General features: G+C 53.3%; 2 protein-coding genes across 2 annotated transcripts; both read right to left on the bottom strand.

The window, feature by feature from the left end:
* Nucleotides 1-1148: 1148 nt before the first annotated feature.
* Kcnk7 (potassium two pore domain channel subfamily K member 7) lies at nucleotides 1149-3767 on the bottom strand. The gene is made up of 3 exons (NM_001427489.1): nucleotides 3414-3767; nucleotides 1777-2175; nucleotides 1149-1537 (listed from the first exon to the last, which is right to left on the bottom strand). The coding sequence occupies exons 1-3, from the start codon at nucleotides 3730-3732 to the stop codon at nucleotides 1305-1307; spliced, it is 951 nt and encodes a 316-aa protein (NP_001414418.1). The 5' UTR covers nucleotides 3733-3767; the 3' UTR covers nucleotides 1149-1304.
* A 1568-nt stretch (nucleotides 3768-5335) lies between these two features.
* Map3k11 (mitogen-activated protein kinase kinase kinase 11) lies at nucleotides 5336-18635 on the bottom strand. The gene is made up of 10 exons (NM_001013150.1): nucleotides 17459-18635; nucleotides 12975-13155; nucleotides 12669-12817; nucleotides 12415-12590; nucleotides 12072-12315; nucleotides 11544-11657; nucleotides 10801-10936; nucleotides 10632-10723; nucleotides 7159-7539; nucleotides 5336-6197 (listed from the first exon to the last, which is right to left on the bottom strand). The coding sequence occupies exons 1-10, from the start codon at nucleotides 18198-18200 to the stop codon at nucleotides 5860-5862; spliced, it is 2553 nt and encodes an 850-aa protein (NP_001013168.1). The 5' UTR covers nucleotides 18201-18635; the 3' UTR covers nucleotides 5336-5859.
* Nucleotides 18636-18883: the final 248 nt, after the last annotated feature.

Here is an 18883-nt window from a genome sequence, read left to right as displayed (position 1 = left end):
GGCCTTTCAAGGATTGAGGACCCGAGGGTGAACACATTTTGAAAGAAAATCTAAAAACACAAGTGTGATGGTGTACACATGTAAAACCTTTAAATACAGTATTTGGGGTGATGGTGGAGGTTAGAAGGATCAAGAGTTCAAGGCCACTCTCTACTACGTTGATGGTGGCACATATAATTCTAGTGCGAGGGAGGCAGAGCTCTGTGAATTCAAGGCCAATCTGGTTTACATTGTTCTTATGTTTGGTTTGTTGTTGTGCTGTTGTTGTTTTCTGAGACAGGGTTTCTCTGTGTTGCCTTGCCCATGCTGGAACTCACTCTGTAGACCAGGCTGGCCTTAAACTTAGTGATGTTGTTCTAAAGAAAAAAATATTGAAACAGGTCATTAAGATAGGGTGGAGAGGGCTGGAGAGATGGCTCAGTGGTTAGGAGCACTCACTGACTGCTCTTCCAGAGGCCCTGAGTTCAAATCCCAGCAACCACATGGTGGATCACAACCATCTGTAGTAAGATCCGATGCCCTCTTCTGGTGTGTCTGGAGACAGCTACGGTGTCCTTATATATGTTAAACAAATAAATCTTTTTTAAAAAAAAAGATGGGGGGGTTGGGGATTTAGCTCAGTGGTAGAGCGCTTGCCTAGGAAGGGCAAGGCCCTGGGTTCGGTCCCCAGCTCCGAAAAAAAAGAACCAAAAAAAAAAAAAAAAAAAAAAAAAGAGAGATGGGGTGGAGAGATGGCTCAGTGGTTAAGAGCACTGACCGCTCTTTCAGGGGTCCTGAGTTTAATTCCCAGCAAACACATGGTGGCTCACAACCATCTATAATGGGATCTGATGCCCTCTTCTGGTGTGTCTGAAGACAGCTACAGTGTACTCAAAATATCAATCAATGAACCTTAAAAAAAAGATAGCTCAGTGGATAAAAACATTTGTTGAGCAAGCTTGAGGATCTGAGTTCAATCCCTGGGACCACCTGAAGGTGGAAGGAGGGAACCAACTCCACAAAGCTGTCCTTTGACCTCCAAACATGCTCAATGCCTCCCTGCCTGAGTGTACCACCCCCACTAGATTGTTCGGGGGGGGGGGGTTAACATAAACACACTCTCACAGTTGAATTTTTTCCTGGTGCTGGAAGATCTAGCCCAAAGCCTCTTGGTGTAAAGCAGTCCATTTAATTTTTAACATTGGCATCATCCCATGACATCTTCATTCCCATAACCCCTTCCCCCTGTGCTCTTCAGGCCTCCTTAGGGCCTCCTGCTCAAGGTCCTCCAATGATGGAACTGGGTTGCTGTCACCTTACTTGCATCAGCAAGCTGGTGTCTGTTGTGATGCTGATGCCGGGATGGTTTGTCCCTTGACTGGGGCGTCAGGCGGCATGGTGCTCAGAGCCAGCTCATCTTGGCCTAGGATGCCATCTCGGTCTTCATCGGGTCTAGAGCTACTGGGCCCAAAGAATTTCACCACGGCTCGGACCTGTGGCAGCTCTGAGAACGTCTCTACTGCTAACAACATGGCCAGGAGCCCCAGGAGCAAGTAACCTGGGAAGAAGAGGCGGTCAGGGCAGCTCTTAGGATACTCAGAATGTTCCCCACCCGCTTCCCATGGTGACCATCCACCATGACACTACTTGCAAACTCTCAACATGTCTCCCAGTGTTCTTTGAACTACAAATACCCATTCTGTGCCCTAGGGTAGGATCTCTTTGTGGATTGTAGCCCCTAGTGGTCTATGGGAGTTGTAGTCCAGACCCCTCTACCCTCCTCTTTTCTGAACTCACCAAGAAGTGCAAACTGCCCAAGGCGATAAATGGCTGGATGCAGGCCTCTTCCCTGGGCAGGCAGCAAGTCTCCTAGGCCGATAGTGCTGAGTGAGCCGAAGCAAAAGTAGATGGCTTCTAACAGGCTGCAGTCACCCTGTATGCCCCACAGCACCAGTGCTGGCAGCAGCATGAAGACACAGGCCACCAGGAGGCCTAGTCCTGCTGCCTGGAGCAGAGCAGCCTGCGCTGGTGCCAGCTGCCAGCGAGCAGCTACCCAGGCACCTGGGCAACTGAACACAGGGAGCAGGCAGCGGCGCAGGGCAGCCACAAGTGCTAGAGAGGCCGGCAGCCCAAGTGCCGCGTAGACCACACAGAAGGCCTTTCCACCTGAGGAGAATGGGGCCATACGGCCATAACCTGGAAGAGAGAGGGCAGCGAGCTTTGAGTGGGATGCCATGGCGGTCACTCTTTCTCCATCACCTCCCACACACGTATGCCTTTGGGTGATGTCATGAATGCTTCAGGCTGGGGTCCTCATTCACTGCATGGTGGACTGGTTTCTTAACCTCACTGGGTTACTCTTGGCTTCTCTGGAAAATTAACCCTGAAGACACATGCCCTAGGCTAGCTGGAACAATTTAAAGCTGACATTCTGGCTTTGAGAGGGCCTTCCTCTTTCTCCTCACTTCAGATGAACCTAGGGAGCCTTATGCATCCTAGGCAAGTGCCCTACAGCTGATGAATCCCTAGCCTGATGCTGGCTTCCTGGGGCTTATGGGTTCTTATCCTAACCAATGCTTCCAAATCTTCAACCTGCCATCTGCTTTCTTTCCCCAAATGGGTATCTGCCCGGGCCCTGGGTTACCGTGAGGGAAGCCGGCGGGAAAGAAGACGTTCTGAAAAGAGGCAGCATGCACGAGACACAGCATTTTAAGCCAGAGAAGCAGGAGCAAGAAAGGGAGAAGGAGGAGAGTGGGGCATGCTGGGAGAACAAGATCACAGGGTCCATGGGTTACAAATGCCAAAGCCCATAGGAGTCAGATGTGAGGTAAGAGAGTAGTGGGTGGGCCAGCGGGCATGTGTTCTCGAGACAGGTTCCGTCCTGTTCCAGCCAATTGGAAGAGAAGTTAGAAAAACACATTTCACTTTGAAAAGTATTTAGACTATTTGCAGGACAACAAAACCAAACCAAACCCCTAGGACTATTTCAGTGCCTAAGCACATCTGTTCTCCTAGCCAGAAATTTCACTAACCCTACCCTGTTTCTGCACCCTGTTGACTGGGCTCCAAGTACATCACCACTTCCTCTTCTCAGCCTCTCTTGAGAGGGTGACTCTAAGCTGTGCTTCCTACGGCATCTCTCTAACCAGAGTCTATCCCACCCTGATGTACTTATTCCCTGCCTGGCTTCAGGCCTATGTGACCTGGGCTTTTGCTGGATTCAGAGTACTGAGGGGTAGGGCTAGGGAGGCCACACCCCTCCTGGCAGCTTAAGTGGAGGCACCAGTTGGGGTGTGTTGTGTGGGGAGCCCTAGTTGTGATGTCAGGCCTGATAGAGCCATGGCTTTGTCTGGAGCTTTGGGGTGGAGGAAGGGCTTGCACCCTATAGCTCTTGGATCCTCCTCCTGATTTGCCTGGTGGTGGTGGTGGCCTACCGGTGGTGGTGAGGATGCTGGCTGTAAACAGCAGAGCTGAGGGCAGATCCCAGTTGCTTGTCTCTGAGCCGTTCCCCAGGCTGGAAACTCCATGGGCCTGTGCTGTCAGGACCGCACCTAGCAGCTCCTCCAGTGCTTCAGGTGGCAAGCAGGCCCTGTGCTCTGCCTGGAAGGCAGCCAGCTCAGCCTGGAGCTGGACCTGGAGGTGGAGAGCTGGAGGGCCCTCCAGGGCCTGAAGCACCACAGCCCCAAGGCCCATGGCTAGCAGGTGGGCCATAACGAGGAGCAGGTATCGGGCCCATGGTTTCAGAGTTCCCATAGCATGGCACTCTGAGCCTGGGAAGGTGAGGGAGTAGCCTAAGCCACCAGTGGCACCAGGGAGGGGCTGTGAAGGGCGTGGCTGGGAGGAGGTGCTGCGTGGGTAGGTGGCTGAGATGACTAGGGTGAATGTGAATGGAGGGAGGTGAGCTGGAGCACGCCCAGTTTCTGGGGCAAGACATGGCAGCTGTGCACTGGGGGTGGGTGGAGGAAGACACTGGTGAGAAGATGACTGAGTGAGGAAATGCAAGCCTGGAGAGGGCCTCACACCATCGCAGGCAAGGTCACACCTCCTCAGTCACGTATATATCACTCATTCAGACACCAGGGAAGAAGACAGAGGTTTGTCCTCTCCTGGTGCTCCCACAAGGAATCTGCTGACAAACCACCAGGGAGGGCAAGCTTCCCAGGGAAACTCTTTGAAGGAAGTAATATTTCAATCCAAGAATGAGCTAGTTATGGCCCTGGAAAGATGGTCTGCTATGGGGAACACTTGCTACTTTCTCAGAGGACCTGGGTTTGATTCCTGGCACCTACATGGTGGCTCACAACTGCCTTTGACTCTAGTTCCAAGGCATCTGACAACCTTCCTCTGGCACAAGTGTCCCAGGCACACTTGTGGTAAAGACATACACGCAAGTCAACCATCTATATAAAAAATATAGGGCCAAGTGTGATGGCGCATGCCCTCAATCCCTGCACTTGGGAGGCTTCAGAAGGGTGAGATTTCTTTGAGTTCAAGGCTATCCTGGTCTACAAAGCAAGTTCCAAGTCAGTTAGGGCAACAGAGTAAGACCATCTCAAATACAATTAAATAAAAATTTAAAGATAACATCAGGGAAAAGTCAACCATCTGAGTCAGAGAGTAACCATGAAGGGACCGAGGAGATAGGGCTTTGAGGACAAGCAGACCAAAGATCTCTAGAGGATGCGGTGGCATTCTAGGTGGACAGTGGCCCTCTGAGCAGAGGGTGGATGAGGCACCGTGGGACTCAGATGGACAGTTGGGGAGAATATGAGGTGAGGGCACTTACACATCCTGTTCGCAGACCCAGAATGGCTACCTTGTGTAAACTGGGGGACTTCACTCATAAACTGTGGAAGGACACTGCCCTAAGGCACCGAGTGGGAGCCTCAAGGCCAGGTCAAGAACACCAGGGTTGGTCACCATGCTGCTGGTGGGTGGGTTCGTTCATATCCAGGGCATGGACTAGAGACAAACCCTTGAGATGTTCCCCAGAGGGCTACAGGTGAAAGATCTACCTGGGGCAGAGGCAATGGGTCCTGGGAAAGATTCCTAGAGAAGATCTTGCAGTTGAGCCCAGAAGACAGGCAGGGCCCACCAGGCAACAGGGAACAGTGGGGCAAAGCATCGCTTGAATGGTAGAAATGGCTCAAATAAAGATGCGGCGTGGACAAGGCCTGGCAGTGGTGAGGAGCTGGCTGGGATGGGCCCTTAAAGACTGTCCAGTCGGTGGGCTTGGTCCTAGGAGAGGAGTGTGGTACAAGGCATCCTAGCTTTGCCTCAGCCAGTTATCTGCCCATTGTTTTAGGGGCATGAAGACAAGGACACCAGATCACCTCCAGAGAAGTGAGAGACTGTGTTTGGGGAGACAGCTTACAAGTTTATTTGGCTTCATTGGCTCCCCAGGCCAAGGCTCCAACCTTGGCTGGGGCAGTAGAAAGGCACCCAGAGAGCCCCGGCTCCAATAACCTCCAGGGTAGGGGGTCCAGGAACTAGGCCTTGGAGACAGGGGCCACAGTAACAGGACTTGGTCAAAAGTGCTGGTGACACCTGAGGTCAGCCCCTTTCCCCTGGACCCCCTCCCTGCACCACTCCTTGGGGGGCAATTCCCTGAGACAGGCTCTGGTCCTCCTAACCAGCTAGGTACAGTGTCAGGCCCCAGTGGGGCAGGTAAATCAGGGGGACCTACAGTTTGTAGGCATGTGGGGTGTAGCCCCCATCCAGTGTGAAGGCTTTCTGTGCAGTGTAGTGTTCCTGACCGCCAAAGGGTCAGGGTCCCTGGGGGAAACCAAGGCAGCCACAGAGGCCTTCCTGGCTCCTCTTCCAGTGTATGCTATGCCTCCTCTGAGGCAGCTGGAGCGCAGGGGGTATGGTCTGGCCCACTCAGGGCCCTGCTTCTGGTGCCCATGGCGCCTGAGCACCCACATCTTTGGTCTGCGTCCTGCAGTCCTGGGAGCCTCCCCGGAAGGGGTTGGCAGGTGGGGAGTCCCAGAAGGGATCTGAGTCTGGGAATAAGGTCCATGGTGCCCGTCGGGGTGCAGGCTGTGGAGAGGGCAGGGGTGAAGGCCGTGGCCCAGCTGACACGAAGCTCCATGGGTCAATACGGTTACGGAGTGGTGATGGCCGAGGTCGGCTGATGAGGCCCAAAGGTGGTGAGCGAGGGGTTCCAGGGGTGCCAGGAGCAGAGCGTGATATTCCTGGTGGAGGTGAAACAGTTCTTCCTATGGGGTATAGAGGGGTGCATGGTTAGGCATCCACTAATTCTTAGATGTCTCTTGGAGGAACTGCCCTGCTCTTGCCGGAGCTTCTAGCATTTCAGTGAGTTATGTGATTGCCTCGTGGGTTCTCTTCATGTCCCAAGATATGTCTGTTCATTCCACAGTTCCAGGGTCAGGCTGTCTTAGCCCTATGTGGGCTTGGCGACTTACTGGCTGCCCCTCTGCATTTGTTTTTTTTTTGTTTTTTTTTTTTGTTTTTTTTTCCCGGAGCTGAGGACTGAACCCAGGGCCTTGTGCTTGCTAGGCAAACGCTCTACCACTGAACTAAATCCCCAACTCCGCCCCTCTGCATTTGTATGCTCTGTGCTCCTTACATCCCCCATCTCGGCTGCTGAGACGGCTTAGCAGTCACAGGGGCTCACTGCCAAGACTAACAACCTGAGGTACCTGGAACCCAGTGGTGGAAAGAGAGAACCGACTCCTGAAAGCTACCCATATGTGCTCTGTGGCATGTGTGCCCCCCCACAGTGAACACATAAATGTAAAAATAAATTAATCTCCTCATCCAGCCTTGCGTGGTGGGACACGCCTGTTATATTGGAACTCGAGATGCTGAGACAGGAGAACTGGGACTTGAGCCCAGCCTGGGCTATACAAGACCTTCTTGCTACAAACAAACAAACAAACAAACAAACAAACAAACAACTTCATCTAAGAACTAGGCATAAGAATGCTTCCTATACAACTTCTATACAGAATGGTTACAGCACTTTGCCCAATCAATCAATAGGAGTCCATCATTAGGGAGATTTCTGTATTTCACAGCTGAACCTAGAGCTCTACCAACAGCCACAGAGCCTAAGAATCTAGTTTGGGAACCAGCAGCTGTCTGTGGTCCTGAGTTCCTAGCCATTCCTCCTTTCTCCGATGGCTTCTATCTCCCCATCAGTCTTACATCACTCACCACGTGTCTCTTCCCGCCGAGGGCTCTTGGCTGATGGCTGGCCAGAGGAAACACCTAGGTCCAGCAATAAGGGTGCAGGGGTGAGTGGTCCACGGGCATCAGGTGTTGCTTGTGAGAGGTGGATGAGCGGGGTGGAGGGCAGGTCAGGTGGACAGGGTGAAGCCATCTGTGCAGGGGGTGGTGCTGTCGGGGACTCTCCACGTTCACGGCTCAGGCCTCCTGGAGGCTGCAGGTCTCGGCCAAGGCCTAGGGAAGCCAGCAGAGCGGTCCCCCGGAGCAATGCACGTTGGATCAGTTTAGGCGTCCCAGAGCTATTGCCCCGTTCTGTGGGCCCAGACCGCCGTGGCTCCTCTGGCTCAGGGCTAGGCCTTGGAGGATTACCTGTGAGTATCAGTGACACAGGTTAGAGTGAAGCTAGCACGTCTGCCAGGTGAGCATCCTGGGTGGCTTAGAACAAGAACTGAGCTCTGCTTCCCAAGGCTATCTTCTTCAGCTCTACCTGTAAAGCAGCCCTTCCTCGTCTGCTGAACCTTTCCATCACACACATCTGCCAAACAGAAGGGATCTGGGGCAGGGGCAGCTATTAGGAGCAAAGCCTGGCAGTAGCTGCTGTAGAAGACAGTCCTCCGAGCAGAGCAGCCTACTTCCTGGGAGTAGCTGTAACTTCTTCCAAGAGACCCTCCCTCATCAGGCCTGTCTGTGGTCCTATGTAGGAGGGTCTGAGGAGGGTCCTTGGGCCTTCACCTGACGTTCTTAGGTGCTCTCTTCTGTACCCCCAGCCAACTGCCCTGACAGTCCTTCATTGTATCCCTTCAAAGCCCTTCCTGCTCTAATCCCTTCTGCCCTTCCCTTCCTCCTGCCAGGCACCCAGCTGTTAAGTCTGGAGTTCTGGGTTGGCTGGAGAAAGACACAGAAGGCTGGGGAATGTGATATTCTGCTGTGAACAGGATTTAGCTCAGAGCTCTGTGGGCTCAGGGAGCCCTCTTGTTAAAAAAATAATTTATTTGTATGAATATTTTTGCCTCCATGTGTGTCTGCATACTACCACACATGCCCGGTGCTTACAAAGATCAAAGAGGGCATGGATTCCCTGGAACAAATTATTAATAAAAATGTAAAAGAGAATCTAAAAGTATTAAAATAAGCAAGAGAAAATGACAGAAGAAAGTGAGATTGGAGACTGGAACCTAATAGGGTGGGTGGCAGTTCCTGAAGTCAGTTCTGAGGTCCTTAAAGTTAAGTGACTTGTCCACGGTAACATGTCTAGAATTTAAAGTTGCCTCTAAGGTTCCTGAATGTCTGAGTTAGCGACCCTGCTAGTGAGGAGATGATGATTGTATGAGAGGCTTGACCTGGAGTTGAAGCAAACTTGCTTCCACCGTGCTCTGGGTTGGTGAGTGGCTCCTGGCAATACTCTTCAAGGCAATTTTCTGTCAGTGCAGGCTGACTGCAGACTGCCTAAGAGCAATCACAGTGATCAGGTTCTCAAGGGCCAGAACCTCTATCTAGGGATAAGGTGAGTAAAATCCTTGATAGTGATCTCTGCATCCTCTGTGAGACCCCATTCCTTGACTCTGCCAGCTTCCTGGCTGCGGTATTCGGAAGGCTGAGGTCATGTATCATCATGACCCAGACAGCAGCATGAGTGCAGGCTTGGGCTAGGGAGCCACAGCTTGCTCAGCACCTAGGCTGGGCTGATGGCACATCAAGGTGAGGGAGAGCAGTATGGGGTCTATGTCTTGTGTCTCTTTTTCTGGGACCTCAGAGGGCCTGGCAAGACACAGTCGAGGATTGATCTGATCTACACCTGGGTTCTAGGCCCTCAGATTCTCCTTTGGTCCTTCTGACCTGGTACATTTAAGAACAAATGCAATCCCCTTGGTCTTCCAGCTTTCAGTTCAGCCCTCATACAACAGCCAGTGGTGGGCTATAACTGCTGGAGCAAAACATGTGGGAACTGGAGAGATGGCTCAGTGGTTAAGAACACTGGCTGTTCTTCCAGAGGACCTGGGTTCAGTTCCTGGCACTCACATGGTGGCTCATAGGCATCTATAATTTCAGTTCCAGGGATGTGATGTCCTCTTCTGGTTTTCCCAGGCAATGCACACACACAGTGTTCAAACACATTCAGAGTAAATATATATACATATAAAATAAAACAATAATTAAAAAATTCTTTGTAAAGGGCCTGCCTCTGGATTAGATCAACCCTGGTTCAAATCCTGTTCTGCCACTTAAGTGAACTACTTAGCTTCTCTGTAAAAAGGAGCCAATGATAACATCTACTTGGCAGGTAGGAGAAGGCAATAAATATTAGCTACAATTATTACAGAAAAGGGCGGATGGAGGTGACGGCTATGTGTGTGGGTGCCGAATCGGCACAGCTAAACCGTTTGGTGAACAGGGCTCTAGCCTAAGAGCCATTAAAGTAGGCTCTAGGCCTTGCTTCCCAACCTTCCTAACACTGACGCTTTAGTATAATTCCTCATGTGGTGACCCACAATCCTAAAATTATTCATTGCTACTCTGTACCTATAACTTTGCTCCTGATATGAGTCATCATGTAAATGTCTGTGTTTTCCAATGGTTTGAGGTGACCCCTGTGAGAAGGTCACTTGACCCCCAAAAGGGTCGTGACCCACAGGTTGAGAAGCACTGGTCTAGGGTCTACATCCTGCTATGTGCAGAAGGTAGGGCTGGGACCCCCTGAGATGGTCCCTAGGTTGGTATAGGATCCCCCAGACAAACCACGACTTTGACTCTGTGGAGACTGGGTAGCACTGAGCTGAGCTGAGCCCTCATCCTTCTGGTGTTGGAGCCCGACTTAGCTTTGTAAATAGTTTGTTTAGAAGGAAAGCTTCCTAGGAAGCCCACAGAGAATGTAGAAACCACATCATCTGTGGTTAGAGTCCTTAGCTGGGGTGAGGTAGCTTATTCCTCTCTTTTAGCCTCAATTTCTTTACCTAAAATGGGGAGAATAATGGCTCCTCACTCAGGGGTCAGACATGTTGTCTCCTTCCTGGTGAGGCTGTTACCATTGCAGAGAACAGAACCGTCCTGGACATCCCCAGATGCAGATGAGGGTCCTGGGTCTCTTCCTGTCTCCTTATCCTCTTTTCCACCCAGCAGCTCCCCAGAAGGGACTGGGAAAAGCACTGTGGAAGCTTCTGGGTACCAATGGAAGAAACCACTCCCTGTTTCTTGTCCTTTCCAGAGTCTGTTGAGGGTACAGTGCTGCCCAGGGCCCTAAAAGTCCTAACAGGAGGACTAGTCTCTAGAAGCCCTGAGGCCTCAGGTAAGTCCACTTCTGTGGGCCTGGTGTCCTGGGTTCTAGGTCTGGTTCTGTGCAATCTCAGCGTTAGTTTCCTTGTCTTGAGTTCATAAGGCATTTCTGTTGCTGGCTCAAAGTCTATCCTGGTGCCCTCAGAAAGAATTCAGCAAGATCTGATGGGAGAACAAAATTCCTTACTCACCGTTGAGTGCTGGGGGAGTAGAAGGAGACCCTAATGGGGATGAGTCATCTGAATCTAGGTACCACGTGGCTTCATCCATGCGGGACCTTCTCCTGGAGAGGGAACATGCTTGTGAGTCTTAGGGCTCTAAAGAGTAGAGTGACAGGGTGTGGAACACTGAGGTACTTACCTCCCATTCTGGGCCTCCCCAGGCTTGGGGGAACTGGGACCCCAGGCCCAGCAAGCACGCCTCTCTCCATTGCTTGAATCGTCAAGACGTCTAGGGGACTGGCGACCCCAAGTCTGGCCTGATTCTGCAGGTTCCACTGTAAGGGAATGCCACAGCTCAGAGTTCATTCTTGTCCTCCTGTATCCTAGCAGCTAGGATGGGTGGGGTGGGCTGGGCGTAGATGGAACCAGGGCCTGGGCTAGCAATGAGGAAGTCTGAGGAATATTTGCTCTGCCTCTTACTGACCATGTTGACAAATTACTCTTTTCACATTTCTCACTGATAATTCACTAGTATCATAATTCTCACTAGTAATCCACTAGAATTATTGAATTAATATTTGCAAGGCATTCAGGAAAATAAAGAATATATGATCAAGTGCAGTGGCACAGGTCTTTAATCCTAGCATTTAGGTAGATCTCTGAGTTCCAAGCTGGCCAAAGCTACAAAGTTGAGACCCCTGTCTCAAAAATGAAACAAAAACCTCAAAAGCATGATATGATACAATTACCTGAGGAGAGAGGGAATTGTTTTTGGAGGGAACTTAAAGGTAAACGTCAGGATAAAGGGGAGGAAGGCCTGGAAGCAGAGTACAGCGAGGGAATAGTATATAGTAACTGGGTATAGTGAGGGAAGGCAGATACATCTCTAGACATCAGGGAGTTTTAGGGGTTGTGGGGAAGGCAAGGCAGATCGTTTCTTACACTGGATAGCTCGGAACCGAGGGAAGGTGGGCGAGTCCCCAGCCCCAACCTCGAACACATTTCTCCTCCGGTCAAGTCCTGGAGAGGCCTGCACAGTGATGCGATGTTTGAAGTCTGGAATTTGGGAAAGGAAAGGTTTTAAGGACGCACCCTTAGGAGGCTCCCAGACCTCTCCCACAGTGGCAACAGTAGCTGTGTCCTTGGGGGTGCTTCACTACATTCCAGTCTTCAGGCTTTCAGTAAAGAGAGCCCAGTGGTTGGCCCCCATTACCAGCACTAACTGGTGGAGAAATTAGTTTACTGTCTGGGCAGGCCGGCCCCACCCTCTAGTCCTCAGCACCAGTGGCAGCCCGACATGCAAATATCCGTCAAGACCCGCCCAGAGACCGAAAAGAAAATCCCAGCCCAAAAGTAAACCCCTCCTTATTCCAGCTGGTCAGGCTCCAAAAGCCTTTACCAGCACACAGGCTTGATCACACGCCAACAGCCAATGGCAGAGAGGCGTCCTACTGGAGCCCCGCCCCTTACCCAGGGGCATGCTGATGCGTTCTCCGCCATCCCTCGCTCGGAGCTTGCTCCGCTTGAAGGTGCCGCGTCGGCGGCGCACGTGTGGCCGTTCTCGGTCCACCTGCTGTAGCAGCAGTGTCAGCTCGCGCTCGAACACCTCCAGCTCCCACTGCGCCAGCAGGTGCTCGCGCCGTCGCAGCTGCTCTGCCTGGGACCGCTGCTCGCGTGCTGCGCGCGTCAGTTCCTCCTCGCGGCTCAGTAGTTCCTAAGCTCCGGAGCAGCGAAAGAGGTGGAGTTAGCTAGGCATTGACCCAGACTCCCCACCTTATTCTCCACCCCACCTTGTGTCTTCCATTCTTCCCACCTTTTCCTTGGCCCGCAGCTCATCAAAAAGGCCCTGGATCTCGCGTTTCCAGCCCTCCTGCATGGAATGGAAGGAGTCCCGTGGCATCTCCCTCAGCACCTGAGCCTCTAGAGCTTCCAACTGCTGCAGGATGGAGGCGAAGTCGGGCCTGCGGTGGGGGTCCTGTGCCCAGCAGTCTAATGGGGCAGGAAACAGGTATTTGTGTCTGGGCCCAGGGAGTTCTGCCCCTCACCTCTCCAGCCCTATCCTCTTACCAGCCATGAGTTGTGCGAAGGGCTCAGGGCAAGTGGATGGGATGGGTAATGTTAACTTGTTTACAGCCACACCATAGGCTACCGCAAGACAGTCGATACCACGGTAGGGTACCTCCCCAGTCAGCAGTTCCCACAGCAGCACCCCAAAGCTGTAGGGAACACAAGAGATTTATATGTTCAACTCAAAGCATGGAGGAATTAAATGGTTTGGGGTCCTGCCTTCAGCCTGTCTGGCCACCCCGGTCTTAAGCACCCCTTCTCAACCCTCTGTAGCCCCACACTGTTCAGTCCCAACCCAGGCTTTACCTCCAGACATCGCTGCCCTTGGAGAAGGTAGATGCCTTGATAACCTCAGGAGCCATCCACGCATAGGTCCCCGCAGCACTCATCTGTGTGGTTTTGTGCCACTCTCGGGCGAGGCCAAAGTCAGTAATCTTTAGGGTCTTGTGCTCCATGTCGTCACCTTCAATGGGCTGCAGCAGCAGAACTGGGGAAGAAGTGGAGCAGGATTGTGGGGGTGGAAAGGAGAGGTAATGGGGCTGGGAGAAGAGCCCAGAGGTGCATCTGACAGACATCCTGGCCAGATACTGAGTACACAGAGGTGGCTGCTGAGGACCCTGCCTTGAGAAGTCCCAGCTGGGGATGGGGTGGGGACTTAACTACTCAAGTACCAACTGGCACACATTTACTGGCAAGAGATTACTATGTTGCTGCCTCTCGAGCACTAGAGGCCAAATTTTTACACTTAGTTCTAACTAACACAGATGAACTAAACCAAATGAAACAAACGAGTGAATGTATGAATTGTCAACATCGTCTCACAGATGAGGAAACAGCAGGGAAACAGTCATGGTCACAGCAAACATTCTCTTCAGCCTGTGGCTCCAGAGCTGATGTTCTAGCTCTTTCCTAACACTGAATGGAATAAAAACTGTGTTGTGGTGGTTTTCAGTGTTGGTTCTCCTTTCAAGAGAAACCCAAGCCAGGCTTGGTGGCACATTCCTTTAATCCCAGCACTCAGGAGGCAGAGGCGGGTGGATCTCTAAGAGTTCAAGGTTCAAGTCCAGTCCGATCTACAAATGGAGTTCCAGGACAGCCAGGACTACACAGAGAAACTCTTGTCTCAAAACACACACATGTATGCATGCCGAGAGAGAGAGAGAGAGAGAGAGAGAGAGAGAGAGAGAGAGAGAGAGAGAGGAGAGAGGGAGAAGGAGAAGAAGAGAAAGAGAGAAGGAGAGAGGGAGGGAGGAAAAAGAAGGAGGAGGAGGAGGAGAAGAAGAGGAGAGAGACTCCTGTGTTAGAACTTAGGCTAGGGAACAGGGGAACAGGCGGGAAGCCCTTATGAGCACACAAGGTCCCCTGGAGGTCACAGCACTGTGAGTATCACAGACTTTCACCTCAGAAGACTTCGGAAGATGTCTACAGCAGGAGTTGGGTGTGAAGAGAGAGGAAGAGTGAAAGCTCTGGTTGGCAGGCAGGAGTGTTTAGCTTTGACAAGAAGCAACATCTTAGAACTCTCTTGTCAGGATAAAAACAGTTCAGATGAGAAGCTCAGAGCAGCAGAGGACAAAGTCAGAATCATCAAGGGTCCATCTGTAGTGAGCAGTGCCTTCTGTTTTGAACAAGTGGCAAGCACATCCCCCAGCCCTCTTACACGGGTATCAGTCGGGGCTGCAATGGGACGGGATAGGTATTGAGCATGAGGAAGAGGGGGAGGGCACCTATGTGGCCAGGTGAGCCAGGGAGGGCTTCTTGGAGGAGGAGTCACACCAGGCTTTTATCTTTGAAAGCCTGAAGCCAGAACCCATTTCTGCTGATGGTCAAGCCCTGCAGTTTCACGGGTGATTTGGCATTAGTGCCCAACCCCTACCTACACCATCCATTCCCAGGGCCTCTTCTGCTTGACTCTTTTCCCTTGAGGGCCCCTCCCACTCTCAGCTGCTTCAACTCTGGTGCTCTTCAGAGCTCAGACTCCATCACCTCCGTCTACTCTAGGCTCCAGCCCCCTCTAGGCAAGACAGCAGGGGCATGCCCTACCTACTATCAACATGCGGCATGGCTTTTCTTACACCCCCACTCCTGGCAGACTTCCTTTCACTATCTCCTGGGTCAGAGAATGGTGCTGAACCCCACCCACCCCTCTTCTGCACTGCCTCAGACAAGACAGAAGATGACAACAAATGCAGCTCACGGGGTTGTGGAGGAGTCTGAGGCCAGTTCAGACCACTGAAAAACCTTTAACCTGGGGCCTGACATGTGGCAGAACTGTTCTCAGTGCCTTTCAGCCTAGAGATCCTGAGCTCACATCTGTCAGAGCCCACTCTTGTTGCTCTCCACCCTTAATCCTAACTTCCGCCCTCCAGCCCTAGGTCAGCCTGCCAAAGTCGGCAGGGACCCGTTGTGTTGTTAGGCCTGTGCAAGCTCATCTCAGGAGGAACCCCAACAGGCTGGGGCAGGAAGGAGGACAGAGCACAGGTTCTCTCTGGAGCCAGGACCCACCCTCCACTGAGGACTTCTTACTGCCTCTAGCCTGGTCTCTTGCACACATGGGTGCCCACAGACAGGCAGAGCACACTCTGCTTCATATTCTTAGGCAGGGAGCCAACCTGCCTCTTCTGTGGTTGTGGAATTTTAATGGTGAAGAGGCAGCCATTCAGCGCCCCAGGACTTTATCAATAGCTGTCCTGCAATCTCCCATCTGCACTCTGGTTTTGCCAAGCACCTCACCTCTGCACCCTCAGATGTCCCTCCAAGTTGTTTTGCATCCTGCCTGGGTCCTCAATTCTCAAAACCTAAGTTGTTTGATGTTTGATGGAGACCTTGGGCATGGGAGGTCAGGGGCCACTCAGACGCTAGAGAGCCCAAAACTTGGGGAAGCCTCATGGTCCTCTCCTTACTGTCCCCTCACCCCCTTCTGGCCTTTGTCAGGCTATGGACAGCCTGGCCAGCTCACACCTCTTCCGCTTCCCTCTCATGGTCCCTACTTCTCCTTTCTAGGAGGCCTGGGCCAACTTGGGGGGGGTGTTCTTTGGGGACAAATTGGGGGAGGTCAGGTCCAGGCCGGGCTGGCTGGTCAGTCCTGTGACTCGTGGGCCTGGAGAATTCCCCCCTCTCTCCCAGCCAGGCTTCCTCACAAGGCCCCCATTGTCCAGGAAAATCATGCCATTGTTTCCTGCCTGATTCCCCCCCCCCCTCTAAGCTCAGGGACTCCCCCCACCCCAATCCCACAGACAGCAACTCGGGCCTAGGACTGGGTCTGTGAAGTTGGATGCCAGGCTCAGAGACTGAGGGCACCTTGCCTGCACCACCACCCAGACTCTGAGAAGGAACTAGTGCCTGGGGGGGGGGGCACAATCCCTGGCTCCTTCCTCTCCCAAAACCCCTCCACCCCCAGCTCTTTCCTCCCTTGCAGGCAGCTGGGCCAGGGAGGGAACAGGGGCTGGAGCTGGGGCAGGAAGCCAGCCCAGGGGCAGCAGGAAACACAGGAAGCCGTGTGGAGGGTGGGGAGCAGGGGCCTGGACTATTGTTCCATTTTTTTCTGGAAAGAACGGAGGAAAAACAGAAGGCAGGAGCCCCCACCCCCTGGGCCTTCGGGGAATCCCCCCAGGCTAGTGGAGGGAGCATGTGTGGGGGTCCCTATATGCCTCGGGCCCACCATTGTGCTCTGTAGATGATAGGCGCGCTCAACTGGCAAGGAACTGGGTCTCCCTGGCTCTGCTGCTGTTTTCCTCTGGCCCTGCTTTACAATAAGCCAAAGCCAAGAGGCTCAAATGTCTATGCTGATGCCCCTAAGAATCTCTATACTCTTCTCCAGTCATGCCACAGAGAACCGCTTCCTCTATGTTTCCTACTGTGCCTAGCCTGTACCCTCTGTTCCAGCAGACCCAGGTCCTGGTGTCCCCACATTGCTGGACTCTGCCTCTGAGCCTGCACTGTGATCAGGCCCTGCCCAGACACCCATCCAACCAAGTTCTTCACTAAATGATGCCTGTTTGGAATGGCTTGAAGCCTGCCCACTTGAGGAAGCCGTCTGAACCTGTCACCAATTTTTCCTGGGCCTATGACAGCAGCAAACGGGAGTCCAAGATAGTGAGAGATGGAGTCTCCCTTCACTAGACTTCCCAGCCCTACTGCCAGAAAATATTTACATCCCTGGCTGGGAGACGCACTGCTTGCTGGGCATCCAGTGTCAGGGCTCTGGAAGGTCCTTGAGCTGCTCTGGCCTCACTGTTCCTATTCTAGAAGGCTGAAATTGAGGTTCTGAGTTAAGTAGGCATCTGGAGAACATGTAGTCAGGAAAGAGTGGGATGGACCAGCCTTGATCTCCAAGCAGGGAGTAGGATCTTCCCTTCTGAGATCTCTGTTCTGAAGGAGCTGCCTATGGGGAGGGAGAGCAGCAACACCATGTTTATACACTTCAGGGAAGGGGAAGACCTGAGAAGCAGCTTCCAGGAGTCTTCCCTGAGGTGGTGACCATGGGAAGGCAGGCTGCTGAAGGCCCCGAGAGAGCTCAGTTTTTAAAACTTGTTGAAACTTCAGCTAAATGCTGGGACAAGGAACTTCGAAGACAGAGGCAGAACTCTGCCAGGTCCCTGGGATTCTTGCTTTGGGGTCACTGATAGGTCACAGGTAGTTCCTAGATATCTAATACTCCTCTAGGGAAGGAGCTCTTGACTCCAGCATCTCCCTAAATAGGCTTCGCAGAGATAGGAGATGTGTGCACCTGGGCCTTGGCTGAGCAGTGCTCCTGGCCTCCCCATTCCCATTTCATGCCCCTTGAAACTCACTGTTGTTGGACTTCAGGTCTCGGTGTATCACAGGCACTAGAGCCTCACAGTGCAGGTAGTGCATCCCTCGGGCAATCTGCACAGCCCAGTTGACCAGCACATGGGGGGGCACCCGCCGACCAGCCAGGGCACGGCTAAGAGGTCCACCAGCTGCATACTCCATCACCAGGCATAGGTTTGGCTCCTCCAGGCACACAGCTTTGAGGGCAATGATGTTGGGATGTGCCAGCATGGCAAAAAGCCGGGCCTCCTGTCGAACACTCTCAGCTGTTACACTGATGTCCTCATCAGGATCCTGTCGAGCTGCTTTCACAGCCACCAGCTCCCCTCGCCAGCTGCCACGGTAGACCTTGCCGAAGCCACCGATGCCGATCACCTCCTCCAGTCGCAGCTCCTGGAAGCTGGCCACCTCACAGGGGGGTGGGCCTCCACCCCGAGATACATAGTTGGATGGAAAAATGCCCACCTGGCCACCCACCTGGCCCGCCCACCAGCCTTCATCTCCTGAGATGGCTGCATCCCTGGACAGCACCTCCACACGGTCGCCCTTCCTCAGGGCTAGTTCGTCCTGCCCATTGGGCTCATAGTCGAACAGGGCTGTCCAGACAGGGTTGGCATAAGCTGCTGTTGCCTTCGGGGACCCCTCTGGCCGGACTCCACCAGAACCCCCACCGCCCCCACTGCCACTGCCGTTCCATGACCCCAGCGGGCTCTTGAGGAAGAGGTTCTTCAAGGGCTCCATGGCAGGGAGCCGGCGTTGGAATGTGTGGGGGACCTTCTTCGGGTGCCCGTGGTATCCACCCCCGGTGGCTTGTGAGGCCCTAGTGCCGGAACCTGGGCATCCGGGCCCTGGCCCTCAGCCCCAGACCCACGCCTCTCTGGGGAGCCAGGAGTGTCGCCTCCCGGCCCCCCGCATCTCGGGCTTCTGGAGGAGGGCACCGAGGGCAGTGTGGTCAGGCTGGAGGGGTGGGGCCCACTGGCCTCCGGCGCCTCACCATGGCTGAATTGGAGCGGCAGTGAGTCCCTCGGTCCCGAAGTAGTCCTGGGAACCTGGCTCCAGCGCCCGCCTACTGTAAGGTGGGGCCTGCCAGGGTCGGCGCCTGGACTCTGGTTGTTGTCTTGAGATACAAGAGGTAAGAGAAAGTCTCCAATAGAGCCGAAGCTACCTCTTCTCGGGCTAGTGCCTTTGGCCCCGACAGCTCCGACCCCGTTCCCTTCTTCCTCCTCCCTTTGTACTTTGGCCCCGGGGGCGGGAGGCAGAGGTGGAGGGTGGAGTTTCACTTTTTTCCGCTCTTCTCCCTCCTGCAGGAAACAGCATCAGATGACGCGAGCGGGTTGCACCGCTCCCCTCCCGGAGGCTCCCGGCAGCTGTGCCCGGGAGTTCCCGGGGAGGTTGGCCAAGAGAGGTAGAAGGCGGGCAAGGTA

Source organism: Rattus norvegicus, chromosome 1 (assembly GCF_021556685.1).
Source record: "Rattus norvegicus strain SHRSP/BbbUtx chromosome 1, alternate assembly SHRSP_T2T, whole genome shotgun sequence".
Taxonomy (NCBI): domain Eukaryota; kingdom Metazoa; phylum Chordata; class Mammalia; order Rodentia; family Muridae; genus Rattus; species Rattus norvegicus.
This window is presented reverse-complemented; position numbering and strand designations above follow the sequence as displayed.